Source organism: Oncorhynchus nerka, linkage group LG15 (genome assembly GCF_034236695.1).
Source record: "Oncorhynchus nerka isolate Pitt River linkage group LG15, Oner_Uvic_2.0, whole genome shotgun sequence".
Taxonomy (NCBI): Eukaryota; Metazoa; Chordata; class Actinopteri; order Salmoniformes; family Salmonidae; genus Oncorhynchus; species Oncorhynchus nerka.
Window position 1 is genome coordinate 88,655,129 of NC_088410.1, and position 16,167 is coordinate 88,671,295.

General features: G+C 44.7%; 1 protein-coding gene across 1 annotated transcript in view; it reads right to left on the reverse strand.

Moving 5' to 3' along the window:
- Positions 1–356: 356 nt before the first annotated feature.
- LOC115118265 (nerve growth factor-like) overlaps positions 357–16,167 on the reverse strand; it is a 35,896-nt gene continuing 20,085 nt past the window's right edge. The window contains exons 2-3 of the mRNA XM_029646842.2: positions 7,139–7,281; positions 357–1,247 (exon numbers count right to left, since the gene is read on the reverse strand). Coding sequence (XP_029502702.1) covers positions 621–1,235 — 615 coding nt within the window. The 5' untranslated portion in view covers positions 1,236–1,247; positions 7,139–7,281 and the 3' untranslated portion in view covers positions 357–620. The remainder of the gene's footprint in view (positions 1,248–7,138; positions 7,282–16,167) is intronic.

The window sequence follows — 16,167 nt, forward strand, 5'->3', positions numbered from 1 at the left end:
TACTCCAGTGGGGTGGGGGGCTTCAACTGCAGTACTCCAGTGGGGTGGGGGGTTGGAACTGCAGTACTCCAGTGGGATGGGGGGTTGGAACTGCAGTACTCCAGTGGGATGGGGGTTGGAACTGCAGTACTCCAGTGGGATGGGGGTTGGACTTGCAGTACTCCAGAGGGGTGGGGGGTTTGAACTGCAGTACTCCAGTGGGATGGGGGTTGGAACTGCAGTACTCCAGTGGGATGGGGGTTGGAACTGCAGTACTCCAGTGGGATGGGGTTGGAACTGCAGTACTCCAGTGGGGTGGGGGTTGGAACTGCAGTACTCCAGTGGGGTGGGGGGTTTGAACTGCAGTACTCCAGTGGGGTAGGGGTTGGAACTGCAGTACTCCAGTGGGGTGGGGGGTTTGAACTGCAGTACTCCAGTGGGGTAGGGGGTTGGAACTGCAGTTCTCCAGTGGGATGGGGGGTTGGACTTGCAGTACTCCAGTGGGGTGGGGGGGTTTGAACTGCAGTACTCCAGTGGGGTGGGGGGTTGGAAATGCAGTATTGCCGTGACTTCATAACAGTAACCATGTGGTCCTGTCGGTCAGTACTGCAGTGACTACAGGACCAGTGATTACAGTATGGTCACTGTCGCCAGGACTTTCGGCTGAGCACACACACACAGGCCACGTCGATGCGGATCAGTCTCCAGGCCACCAGGTCCTTAAAGGAAGTCAGCGCCCGCACAAAGGTGTGCGAGTTGGTGCAGTAGGAGTTCCAGTGTCGCCCGTCGATGCCCAGGCAGCCAGAGCTGCCCGCCCGGGCGCCACGGCACGTGGTCTCAAAGAAGTACTGCTTTTTCTTGACGTTGTTAATGTTGACATCAGGGAGCACCTCCACCTCATTGCCAGATATATCTGTGGCCTTGGTCTTGTTGCCCACCCAGTTGCTGACACTCTCACACACAGAGTACACCCCCCGGTGCTGTGGCTGACCTACCATGCGCCTTGCCCTGCTGGCCCCGGATCCCTGGCGTCCTGTGGGCTCTTTGTCGGGCGGCTGGGCACTGAAGAGAACGCGGGGCGAGCGGTAGCGTCGCTTGGTGAAGAGTTTGGGGTCCACGGTGGGGGCAGAGTTAGGGGTCCTGTTAGGGGTAGGGCCCTGCTGCTGAGCGGAGGCCATGGGGCAGAAGTCCCCTCCCATGGTGCACACGGCCTGGGCACTGACCACGAGGATCAAGACCAGCATGGACGACCTCATGGACACACACACCTGGCGGGATCAAACACACACACCAACATTAGGGATCAAACACACAGAGACGTCAACATTAGGGATCAAACACACACAATCACACACGTCAACATTAGGGATCAAATGCACACACACACACACACACACACACACAGATGTCAACATTAGGGATCCAAAACACACACACGTCAACATTTGGGATCACATACACACACAGATACACACACACACACACAAACACACAGATGTCAACATTAGGGATCAAATGCACACACACACACACACACGTCAACATTAGTGATCAAATACACACACACACACGTCAACATTAGTGATCAAATACACACACACACACGTCAACATTAGTGATCAAATACACACACACACACACGTCAACATTAGTGATCAAATACACACACACATACGTCAACATTAGTGATCAAATACACACACACACACACACGTCAACATTAGTGATCAAATACACACACACACACGTCAACATTAGTGATCAAATACACACACACACACGTCAACATTAGTGATCAAATACACACACACATACGTCAACATTAGGGATCAAATACAAACACACACACACAGACGCCTACATTAGAGATTAAATACACACACATAGACGTACATTTGGGATCAAATGTGAACACAGACGTCAACATACGGGATCAAATACACACGTCACACACACACCAACATTAGGGAACAAATATACACACACGTCACACACACACACACACCAACATTAGGGAACAAATATACACACACACGTCAACATCAGGGATCAAATGCACACACACATGTCAACATCAGGGATCAAATGCACACACACACACAGACTTCAAGTTAGGGAACAAATACGCACACACACACACACAGACTTCAAGTTAGGGTTCAAATACACACACACACGTCAACATAAGGGATCAAATACACACACACACACAGACGTCAACATTAGGGATCAAATACACACACACACACACGTAAACATCGGGAATCAAATACACACACACACACACACAGACACCAACATTAGGGATGAAACAAACACACACACGTCAACATTAGGGATCAAATACACACACACACACACACAGACACCAACATTAGGGATGAAACAAGCACACACACGTAAACATCAGGGATCAAATACACACACACACCGACGTCAACATTAATGATCAAATACACACACACACACACAGACGTCAACATTAATGATCAAATACACACACACACACACACACACGTCAACATTAGTGATCAAATACACACACACATACGTCAACATTAGTGATCAAATACACACACATACGTCAACATTAGTGATCAAATACAAACACACACACACAGACGCCTACATTAGAGATTAAATACACACACATAGACGTACATTTGGGATCAAATGTGAACACAGACGTCAACATACGGGATCAAATACACACGTCACACACACACCAACATTAGGGAACAAATATACACACACGTCACACACACACACACACCAACATTAGGGAACAAATATACACACACACGTCAACATCAGGGATCAAATGCACACACACACACACAGACGTCAACATTAGGGATGAAACAAACACACACACGTCAACATTAGGGCTCAAATAAACACACACACACACACAGACACCAACATTAGGGATGAAACAAGCACACACACGTAAACATCAGGGATCAAATACACACACACACAGACGTCAACATTAATGATCAAATACACACACACACAGACGTCAACATTAATGATCAAATACACACACACACATACACACACGTCAACATTAGTGATCAAACACACACACACACACGCAGATGTCAACAATATGGATCAAATGCACACACACACACACACACACACACACACACACAGAGACTGCAACATTTTGGATCAAATACATACAACACACACACACACACACACACACACACACACACACACACAGAGACGTCAACATTAATGATCAAATACACACACACACACACACACACACACACACACAGAGACGTCAACATCAGGGATCAAATACACACACACACATACACACACACACACACACACAAACAGACGTCAATATGAATGATCAAATACACACTCACGTCAACATTTTGGATCAAATACTAACACACACTCACACAGAGACATCAACATTACTGATAAAATACACACAGAAACACACGTAAACATCAGGGTTCAAATACACACACGTCAACATTAGGGATCAAATACACACACACACACACACACAGACGTGAAAATTAGGGTTCAAATACACACACACACACACACGTCAACATTTGGGATCAAATACACACACTCACTCACACACAGACGTGAAAATTAGGGTTCAAATACACACACACACACACACGTCAACATTAGGGTTCAAATACACACATACACACACACGTCAACATTTGGGATCAAATACACACACTCACTCACACACAGATGTGAAAATTAGGGTTCAAATACACACACACACACACACACGTCAACATTAGGGATCAAATACACACACACACTCACACACAGACGTCAATATTACTGATCAAATACACACAGAAACACACACGTAAACATCAGGGATCAAATACACACACACACACACACACAGAGACATCCACATTTTGTATCAAATATACACACACACACACACGTCAACATTAGGGAACAAATTCACACACACACACACACACACAAACATGTCAACATTAGGGATGAATACACGCACACACACGTCAACATTAGGGAACAAATTCACACACACACACACACACACCCACACAGACGTCAACATTAGGGAACAAATACACGCACACACACCAACATTAGGGATCAAATACACACACACCCACACACACGTCAACATTTGGGATCAAATACACACACTCACTCACACACAGACGTGAAAATTAGGGTTCAAATACACACACACAAACACACGTCAACATTAGGGATCAAGTACACACACACACACTCACTCACACACAGACGTCAATATTACTGATCAAATACACACAGAAACACATGTAAACATCAGGGGTCAAATACACACACACACACACAGAGACATCCACATTTTGTATCAAATACACACACACACACAGACGTCAACATTAGGGAACAAATTCACACACACATTCACACACACACACACACACACACAAACACACAAACATTAGGGATGAATACACACACACACACACACCCACACAGACGTCAACATTAGGGAACAAATACACGCACACACACCAACATTAGGGATCAAATACACACACACACACTCACACATGTCAACATTTTGGATCAAATACTAACAAACAGTCACACAGAGACATCAACATTATGGATCAAATACACACACACACACACACACACACAGACGTCAACATTACTGATAAAATACACACAGAAACACACGTAAACATCAGGGATCAAATTCACACACAAACATGTCAACATTAGGGATGAATACACACACACACACACACACAGACGTCAACATTAGGGAACAAGTACACGCACACACACCAACATTAGGGATCAAACACACACACACACACAGACGCACAGAGACGTCTACATTAGAGATCAATCACACACACAGTTGTCAACATTAGGAATTAAATACACAAACACACATACACACACAGACGTGAAAATTAGGGTTAAAAAACACACACACACACAAGCACATGTCAACAATGTGGATTAAATGCACACACTCACACCAACGTCAACATTAGGGATCAAATACACACACACACACACACACACAGAGACGTCAACATTAGGGAACAATTACACACACACACACACACACGTCAACATTAGGGATCAAATACACACACACACACACACACACACACACAGACATCAATGTTAGGTACCAAGTGTACAAACACACACACACACACACACACACAGACATCAATATTAGGTACCAAGTGTACACACACACACACACACACACACACAGACATCAATATTAGGTACCAAGTGTACACACACACACACACACACGCACACGCACACAGACGTCAACATTAGTGATCACATACACACACACACATACGGACATCAAAATTAGTGATCAAATACACACACACACACACACACACACACACACACTGACGAACACAGACGTCAACATTAGGGATCAAATACACACAAGTCAACATTAGGGATCAAATACACACACACACACACACACACACACACACACACACACACACACACACACACACACACACACAGACGTCAACATTGGGGATAAAATACACACACACACACACACACACACACACACACACACACACACAGACGTCAACATTGGGGATAAAATACACACACACACACACACACACCGACGTCAACATTAGGGATCAAATACACACACACAAGCTCACACACAGACGTCAACATTTGGGATCAAATACACACACACAAGCTCACACACAGACATCAGCATTAATGATCAAATACACACACCAACACACACACACACACCACCATTAGGGATCAAATACACACACACACGCAGATGTCAACATCAGGTATCAAGTGTACACACACACACAGATTTCAGCATCAAATACACACACACACGCTCACACACAGACATCAACATTAGTGATCAAATATACACACACGTGTACACACAAACACACACACACTGACGAACACACACGCACACAGACGTCAACATTAGAGATCAAATACACACACACACACAGACGTCAACATTAGAGATCAAATACACACACAGACGTCAACATTAGGGATCAAATATACACACACGTGTACACACAAACACACACACACTGACGAACACACACGCACACAGACATACACATTAGGGATCAAACACACACCCACACACACACACACACAAGCTCACACACAGACATCAACATTAGTGATCAAATATATACACACACACACAGACGTCAACAATAGGGATCAAATGTATACACAGACGTCAACATTAGTGATCAAATACACACACACACACACACACACACACACACACACACACACACACACACACACACACACACACACGTGTACTCACACACACACAAACACACACACTGACAAACACACACGCACACAGACGTCAACATTAGGGATCAAATTCACACACACACACGTCAACATTAGTGATCAAATACACACACACACACACACACACACACACACGAACACAGATGTCAACATTAGGGATCTAATACACACACACGCACACACACAGACTTCAACATTTGGGATCAAATCCGGTTCAAGTCCTCTCGACACTTACTGACATCTGAGAACCTAAAGGCTGGAAACTTGGATTTTACTTCTTTGGAGCTTAGAATATAGCAGACTGGTTTGAGAATAGGAGAGAAACTCTGTCCTATTCATCCATGGAGAAAGGTAGCTTGAGGAATATGATGTGGGCTCAGTGTGATGGCTCAGGCTGAGTGTGATGGCTGTATCATACATTGATTCAGAGATACAACAGCTGTGTGGTTGTCTGCTTACTGGTAATCACAGCTCACTCCCTGTGTTTTCCCCGTACTGTGCAGATAGAAAACATGTTTACTCATGCAGGGGCATTGAACGTGTCATTAGTGTTTTGTACTTTATCTCTAACTCTACAACAGGAGATTTTATAGTGACCACCTGACCAGGGAAAATACTCTGACCAGGTGAAATACTCTGACCAGGGAAAATACTCTGACCAGGTGAACCTTTTTTGAGATTGTCACTCGCACAGAGATCTTAATTGAGTTTTGCATGTCACTTCTCTCATGAGAAGTTTTTTGAAAATAAAGTTATTTGAATTGGTTTGAAGATATGAGAACACCCATCTTGCTTTGCTCACCTGTGCCGTGTTTCTTCCACAGGAATTGTGGCCCCAGGCAGGGCGGGCTCCTAGAGCACGTGTTCAGAGCGGACTGCCTTCCAGGCTCCTGCCATCAGGCCTGTCTTTCTAGCTCTCTGTGGCCCCCAGCTCGGCCCTGGCCCCTGCCGAGGGAGAGAGAGATGAAGACATGCGACCAAAGCACATCATTTGACAAGCTCACTTCGATAGTCCTACCAAAACTAGGTGAATATTAGTTTTAATCCTCAGTTTCATCTTTCACTTCATGCACCTTGGTTGGAAAGCGAGGTAGAGATTTAGTATTATTTTCCTTCTGCGCTGTAGTGTCATACACAGGGTTGGTAAAGCAGTCCAGCAAGCCACTCTAAACACAGGAAAGGCCAGTGTGTTATAATGACACCGTTACATACATACACCTGATACACAGGATGGACTACGTGTTGGGTTTTATGGTACAGAGTTGGACCTGTGGGTTTTATGGTACGGTGTTGGACCTGTGGGTTTTATGGTACGGTGTTGGACCTGTGGGTTTTATGGTACGGAGTTGGACCTGTGGGTTTTATGGTACGGTGTTGGACCTGTGGGTTTTATGGTACGGAGTTGGACCTGTGGGTTTTATGGTACGGAGTTGGACCTGTGGGTTTTATGGTACGGTGTTGGACCTGTGGGTTTTATGGTACGGTGTTGGACCTGTGGGTTTTATGGTACGGTGTTGGACCTGTGGGTTTTATGGTACGGTGTGGAATCCACAGGTTTATAGAAAACAGGTTTCCTTGGAACCACAGTGAGACATAACAGCACATATTCCCTACATGCTGAGGTGGTATACTCTCTGTATTAGTGTTTCCCATCTGAAAACTGGGAACTAGATTTGAGTCTTTGAGTATTAAACTCAATGACTATGCCACAGCCATTTTCTCAGATCTGTGAACATAACACTCAACCCTCTCTCGGTGTTGCTCCCGTAGGAATCTCCAATACATTCCAGGGCTCATCTAAATGAGACCTTTGTCTCGGTATGACTGGTAAAATAAATACATTGCAGTGTAATCCCTCTACCCCCCCTTTCCTAGAGGCAGTGTTGTAAGGATGGTGCAGAGCCATGTGGGCAGAGAGAGAGAGAGAGCTAGTTACACACCACACAGCTCCTCTCCATCAACACCTTGTTACTGTCACACAGTCTAACTGCCACTAGAAATACAGAACACATAATCATCCCTATAGAACACATAACACACATACTCATCCCTATAGAACACATAACACACATACTCATCCCTATAGAACACATAACACACATACTCATCCCTATAGAACTCACAAACGCATCCCTATAGAACACACATACTCATCCCTATAGAACACACATGCTCATCCCTATAGAACACACATGCTCATCCCTATAGAACACACATGCTCATCCCTATGGAACACACATACTCATCCCTATAGAACACACATAATCGTCCCTATAGAACACACATGCTCGTCCCTATAGAACACACATACTCATCCCTATAGAACACACATACTCGTCCCTATAGAACACACATGCTCGTCCCTATAGAACACACATGCTCATCCCTATAGAACATACATGCTCATCCCTATAGAACACACATGCTCATCCCTATAGAACACACATGCTCATCCCTATAGAACACACATACTCATCCCTATAGAACACACATGCTCATCCCTATAGAACACACATATTCGCCCCTATAGAACACACATGCTCATCCCTATAGAACACACATGCTCATCCCTATAGAACACACATGCTCATCCCTATAGAACACACATGCTCATCCCTATAGAACACACATACTCATCCCTATAGAACACACATACTCGTCCCTATAGAACACACATGCTCGTCCCTATAGAACACACATGCTCATCCCTATAGAACACACATACTCGTCCCTATAGAACACACATGCTCATCCCTATAGAACACACATACTCATCCCTATAGAACACACATACTCGTCCCTATAGAACACACATGCTCGTCCCTATAGAACACACATGCTCATCCCTATAGAACACACATACTCGTCCCTATAGAACACACATGCTCATCCCTATAGAACACACATACTCCTCCCTATAGAACACACATACTCGTCCCTATAGAACACACATGCTCATCCCTATAGAACACACATGCTCATCCCTATAGAACACACATGCTCATCCCTATAGAACACACATGCTCATCCCTATAGAACACAGAACACACATACTCGTCCCTATAGAACACACATACTCGTCCCTATAGAACACACATACTCGTCCCTATAGAACACACATACTCATCCCTATAGAATACACATACTCATCCCTATAGAACACACATGCTCATCCCTATAGAACACACATGCTCATCCCTATAGAACACACATGCTCATCCCTATAGAACACACATGCTCATCCCTATAGAACACACATACTCGTCCCTATAGAACACACATGCTCATCCCTATAGAACACACATGCTCATCCCTATAGAACACACATGCTCATCCCTATAGAACACACATGCTCATCCCTATAGAACACAGAACACACAGACTCGTCCCTATAGAACACACATACTCATCCCTATAGAACACACATACTCATCCCTATAGAACACACATGCTCATCCCTATAGAACACACATGCTCATCCCTATAGAACACACATACTCATCCCTATAGAACACACATGCTCATCCCTATAGAACACACATGCTCATCCCTATAGAACACACATACTCGTCCCTATAGAACACACATACTCGTCCCTATAGAACACACATACTCGTCCCTATAGAACACACATACTAATCCCTATAGAACACACATACTCATCCCTATAGAACACACATACTCGTCCCTATAGAACACACATACTCGTCCCTATAGAACACACATACTCATCCCTATAGAACACACATACTCATCCCTATAGAACACACATGCTCATCCCTATAGAACACACATGCTCATCCCTATAGAACACACATACTCGTCCCTATAGAACACACATGCTCATCCCTATAGAACACACATGCTCATCCCTATAGAACACACATACTCGTCCCTATAGAACACACATGCTCATCCCTATAGAACACACATACTCATCCCTATAGAACACACATACTCGTCCCTATAGAACACACATGCTCATCCCTATAGAACACACATGCTCATCCTTATAGAACACACATGCTCATCCCTATGGAACACACATGCTCATCCCTATAGAACACAGAACACACATACTCATCCCTATAGAACACACATGCTCATCCCTATAGAACACACATGCTCATCCCTATAGAACACACATGCTCATCCCTATGGAACACACATGCTCATCCCTATAGAACACACATGCTCATCCCTATAGAACACACATGCTCATCCCTATGGAACACACATGCTCATCCCTATAGAACACAGAACACACATACTCATCCCTATAGAACACAGAACACACATACTCATCCCTATAGAACACACAGGCACACAACAGCTACAGTAGACACACCACACCAGACAGTAGTTTTCCTGAGGTTAGACACATGTACGGTATGTATGGATGAAGAGGCAAAGAATTTAGCAGAGACGGTTGTAATATCTTCCCAGAGAATATCTACAGAATACAGCTTTGTGCTGCGAGTTCATCAGCATAGTCACGGTCAGAAAGGAGACACAAGTAATGCAGATTGTCAGTGCAGCATCAGCTCAATAGCCTTGAACCTTGAAAGATTTCTATCCTACTTTACTGTATACACTGAGTGGACAAAACATAAAAACAACTTCCTGATACACCCCCTTTTGCCCTCAGAACAGCCTCTGTTCGTCGGGCATGGACTCTACCAGGTGTCTGAAGCATTCCATAGGGATGCTGGCCTTTGTTGACTCCAATGCTTCCCACAGTTGTGTCAAGTTGGCTGGATGTCCTTTGGGTGGAAGTGAATTTAACAAGTGACATCAATAAGGAATCTGGATTCACCTGGTCAGTCTATGTCATGGAAAGAGCAGGTGTTCTTAATGTTTTGTACACTCAGTGTATAATAGCTATGTTTGTCTTTCTCACAGGGTAAGACACATTTTGCCAAACTAATATGGAAATCTTAATGAAAGATTCTGCTACACCCTTCTTGTTTTCAGTTTCATAACATTCCCTGAATCTTTGAGACCATGTAGTAAAGTTACACCATGACCAGAATACTGTTTAAGACTCTGTGGAAGGCACCATGGTTCTTAATCTGTATGCTGAATATGCATGCATGCAACGATAAACATGCCTTTTATGCTGTGTCACTGTAGAGGAATTTACACCCAGTCATTGATGTGGTTTGTTAGTTCAGAATAGCGCGGCCCACCCACAACCACTGACCTACAACTCATTAGCTCTAATGGAGTCAGTCCATTTAATGAATTCTATCTGGCATGACTGACAACCAGACCCTGGTGACAAAGACAATCCACCATCTGCAGCTCGGGAAACAACCCCCCCCCCCCCTTCCCTGAAAACGTTTGCTTCATTCATATGGTAAAAGTCACACAGTGCCTCTGGTAACCTGAGCCTGTCTGCCCAGCTCCCATTCAGAGCCTTCGGGAGTAGAGTGAGCTGTGGCCCCGATGTCTTTATCTGAGTGACGTGCTGCTCAGTGCGTTGCTGTGGGCATTCTTGCGGAACTGCTCACAGCAGAGCCTGACATGCGTACACTCTTAGAAAAAAATATAATATCTAGAACCTAAAAGGGTTCTTTGGCTGTCCCCATAGGAGAATCCTTGAAGAACCCTTTTTGGTTCCAGTTAGAACCCCTTAAAAGGGTTTTACCTCCTATGTGAACTCTTTTTCTAAGATTGTAGCAGGGCTGTTTGGGGACGAGCACGAAGAACCATATGGATACTGGGAATAGTCTTTACCCTGATGACCCAGAGTATGACCCAGCGCCGCAGCCCGTCTGGTGTTCAACCTTCCCAAGTTCTCTCACGTCACCCCGCTCCTCCGCTCCCTCCACTGGCTTCCAGTTGAAGCTCGCATCCGCTACAAGACCATGGTGCTTGCCTACGGAGCTGTGAGGGGAACGGCACCTCAGTACCTCCAGGCTCTGATCAGGCCCTACACCCAAACAAGGGCACTGCGTTCATCCACCTCTGGCCTGCTCGCCTCCCTACCACTGAGGAAGTACAGTTCCCGCTCAGCCCAGTCAAAACTGTTCGCTGCTCTGGCCCCCCAATGGTGGAACAAACTCCCTCACGACGCCAGGACAGCGGAGTCAATCACCACCTTCCGGAGACACCTGAAACCCCACCTCTTTAAGGAATAGCTAGGATAGGATAAAGTAATCCCTCTCACCCCCCCTCCCCCTGAAAAGATTTAGATGCACTACTGTTCCACTGGAGGTCATAAGGTGAATGCACCAATTTGTAAGTCGCTCTGGATAAGAGCGTCTGCTAAATGACTTAAATGTAAATGTAAATGTAAGTTTCACGTTTTAAAGTAAGTGAGCATAATATATTGAGGGTCAGTCAGTTCTAGTACCATATTTACAATGTGCAGGGATACTGGCTCGATGTAGATGTAGGTACTGTATTTATAGGGGTAAGGTGACTAGTATCAGGATATATGATAAACCAAGTAGCAGCAGCGTATATGATGATTGTATGTGAGTGGGTGTGTGTAGAGTCAGTATAAATGTGTCGGTGTGCGAGTGAGTGTGTAGGGCCCTGTGAGTGTGTGTGTAGGGCCCTGTGAGTGTGTGTGTAGGGCCCTGTGAGTGCGTGTGTAGGGCCCTGTGAGTGCGTGTGTAGGGCCCTGTGAGTGCGTGTGTAGGGCCCTGTGAGTGAGTGTGTAGGGCCCTGTGAGTGAGTGTGTAGGGCCCTGTGAGTGAGTGTGTAGGGCCCTGTGAGTGAGTGTGTAGGGCCCTGTGAGTGTGCACAGAGTGTAAAAATAAAATACAAGGGTAACTGAGATAGTCCGTGTAGCCATTCTGTTAGCTATTTACTGTAATTATCATAGTTAGGGGCTCCAGAGAGGCACCGCGGTCTAAGGCACTGCATCTCAGTGCTAGAGGCGTCATTACAGACCCTGGTTCGATTCCAGGCTGTATCACAACTGGCCGTGATTGGGAGTCCCATGGGGTGGCGCACAATTGGCCCAGCATCATTCAGGTTTGGGTTTGGCCGGGGTAGGCCGTCATTGTGAGGGGTAGGCCGTCATTGTGAGGGGTAGGCCGTCATTGTGAGGGGTAGGCCGTCATTGTGAGGCCTAGTTAAATAAAGGTGAAATAGTTGCATGCTGTTTGAGACTGATGACTGTTCTCTTCTTTTATCAGATTTTTTCCCAAAGTGACTGACCAAGAGATACTGTATATTGCAATGCTTCATAAAGGTTTGGCAGATGCTAGACAAAATATGTTTTATCCTAATCAGTGAATCCGTCTGTGATAATGGTTTCAACATAACATTCGTGGGGTGTGATCATTAATTTCTGATTTCTCCCCTCCTAATATTCCCATTGGGGAAACTATACTTTCCTGGAGAACTGAACCTACTGTAAAGTATGTTACACCCTGCTTGAAAGATGTCTGTCTCAGTGACAACAAAGCCAGTGTCAGACAAAATACACACACACACATGGGGCTGGCACTTGTCTTTTGGGGGCCCTAGGTGAGAATTGCACCCATTTTGCCGTGGGGTGAAGAGTTTTTAAAGTACATTTCCTGCAATTCTACACATTTTACCATGACCATATGCCATGTGAAGGATTGAGTGAGATTGACTAACTAAATCAATGCCCTGCGTGCCTGGGCGGTATTCGGCCATGATTACTACATGTTTAGATAGCTGGCAAGACTAATTTACCAATCCCAAAAATTGTTAGGTGACATGGACTTATTGAGTGACTGACATAACAAGAGAAACTGCTGATTCACAACCAAATTTCAAACATGCATCTTGTGTATTCTATTATAACTCTCAACTAGCAGCCTGGGGCCCTAAGCGACCGCTTATGCCTGGAGCTGGCACTACACACACACACACACACACACACACACACAGTCACACACACGTCACACACAAAACACCAGGTGACACTGTAGGAGGGGAGATTATGAATTGGTGTGAGAGAATGATCGCTGTAACCTCATCAGTCTTCACTGGTGGGTCAAATATTCCATTGGCCAATGCAATAACTGTGTCAGGTGTTTTCTCACCACACTACCTGACCAGGAATGAAGCTGGGTCGTAGTGATACACTACAACTAGGATTCTAACAAAACTAGGCAAGTCAGTTAAGAACAAATTCTTATTTTCAATGACGGCCTAGGAACAGTGGGTTAACTGCCTTGTTCAGGGGCAGAAGGACAGATTTGTACCTTGTCAGCTCGGGGATTCGAACCAGCAACCTTCCGGTTACAACGTTCTAACCACTAGGCTACCCTGCCGCCTCTACACTCTAACCACTAGGCTACCCTGCCGCCTCTACACTCTAACCACTAGGCTACCCTGCCGCCTCTACACTCTAACCACTAGGCTACCCTGCCGCCCCAGTAAATCTCAATTAGGTGTCCGCTCTGAAGATGGTTTGGTGGGATGACACTGTGGTCTATTAGAACCTGAGATACATTTGCATGTCTTTAAGGCCCAGTGCAGTCAAAAACATGATTTTCCTGTGTTTTATATATACTATAAGTATGTGGACACCACTTCAAGTTAGTGGATTCGGCTATTTCAGTCACACCTGTTACTGACAGGTGTATACAATTCAGCACACAACCATCCAATCTAAAATAGACAAACATTGGCAATAGAATGGCCTTACCGAAGAGCTCAGTGACTTTAAACGTGGCACCGCCATAGGATGCCACCTTTCCAACAAGTTGGTCAAATATCTGCCCTGCTAGAGCTGCCCAGTCAACTGTAAGTGCTGTTATTGTGAAGTGGAAACATCTAGCAGCAACAACAGCTAGGCACGAAGTGTTAGGCCACACAAGCTCAACGGACGGGACCGCAGAGTGCTGAAATGCGTGAAAAATCATCTGTCCTCGATTGGCTGGAGTGGTGTAAAGCTCACCGCCATTGCACTCTGGAGCAGTTGAAATGCATTCTCTGGAGTGATGAATCATGCCTCACAATCTGGCAGTCCAAAGGACAAATCTGTATACATACTTTTGGTCATGTAGTGTATATTTCCACACTGAGGTTGGAATAATACTGTGAAAATTATGACAATGCCTGTTGGAAAAGAGCTGTTTGAAAAGACCATGTGAAATTTCAGCCTGTTTTGATAGGATGGAGTTTTGGCCTGCCTGGTGACCTCAAACAGGCGGTAAATGAGTTAATAAACCAACAAGAGAGTTCCAAACCTCTGCCAATAACAGCTATTTTTCTGTTTTTTCTTTTTGGCAATTTGAATTGTTAACCATCACAGTAAGGTATTTAATTCTTACCCAGAAATGATTTGATATTGAGAAAGAAATGGCTACATTGAACGTTTTTAAGGCCTGCCAGGCTTGGCTTTAGACGCAGACATTGACTTAGTCATCTGAGTTACTGTCATTACATCATTACAATACATTTTGGCACATTACTTTAACTTGACCCTGATTATAAAAGGAGAAGTAAACAAATACTGTTACTGAATCGGAGAAAGGAATAATGAGGAATTACCATTGGCACAACCAAACCCAAAACTAAAGCTGTTTTGAAATTGTAGGATGACGAATCGAGACCCCTACCTGTGTATTTCTCAATGTGTGTAAAAGTCATAATTATTTCAGTCTTACAGATTTAGGAGATTAATTGAAGACCGTTTGCTACAGCAGGAAATGTATCCTACAGCAACAGGAAATGTATCCAACAGCAACAGGAAATGTATCCTACAGCAACAGGAAATGTGAATGATTTTTTTGTAGGGGTTGATTTTAATTATTTATTTATTTTCATCTTTATTTAACCAGGTAGGCTAGTTGAGAACAAGTTCTCGTTTGCAACTGTGACCTGACCAAGATA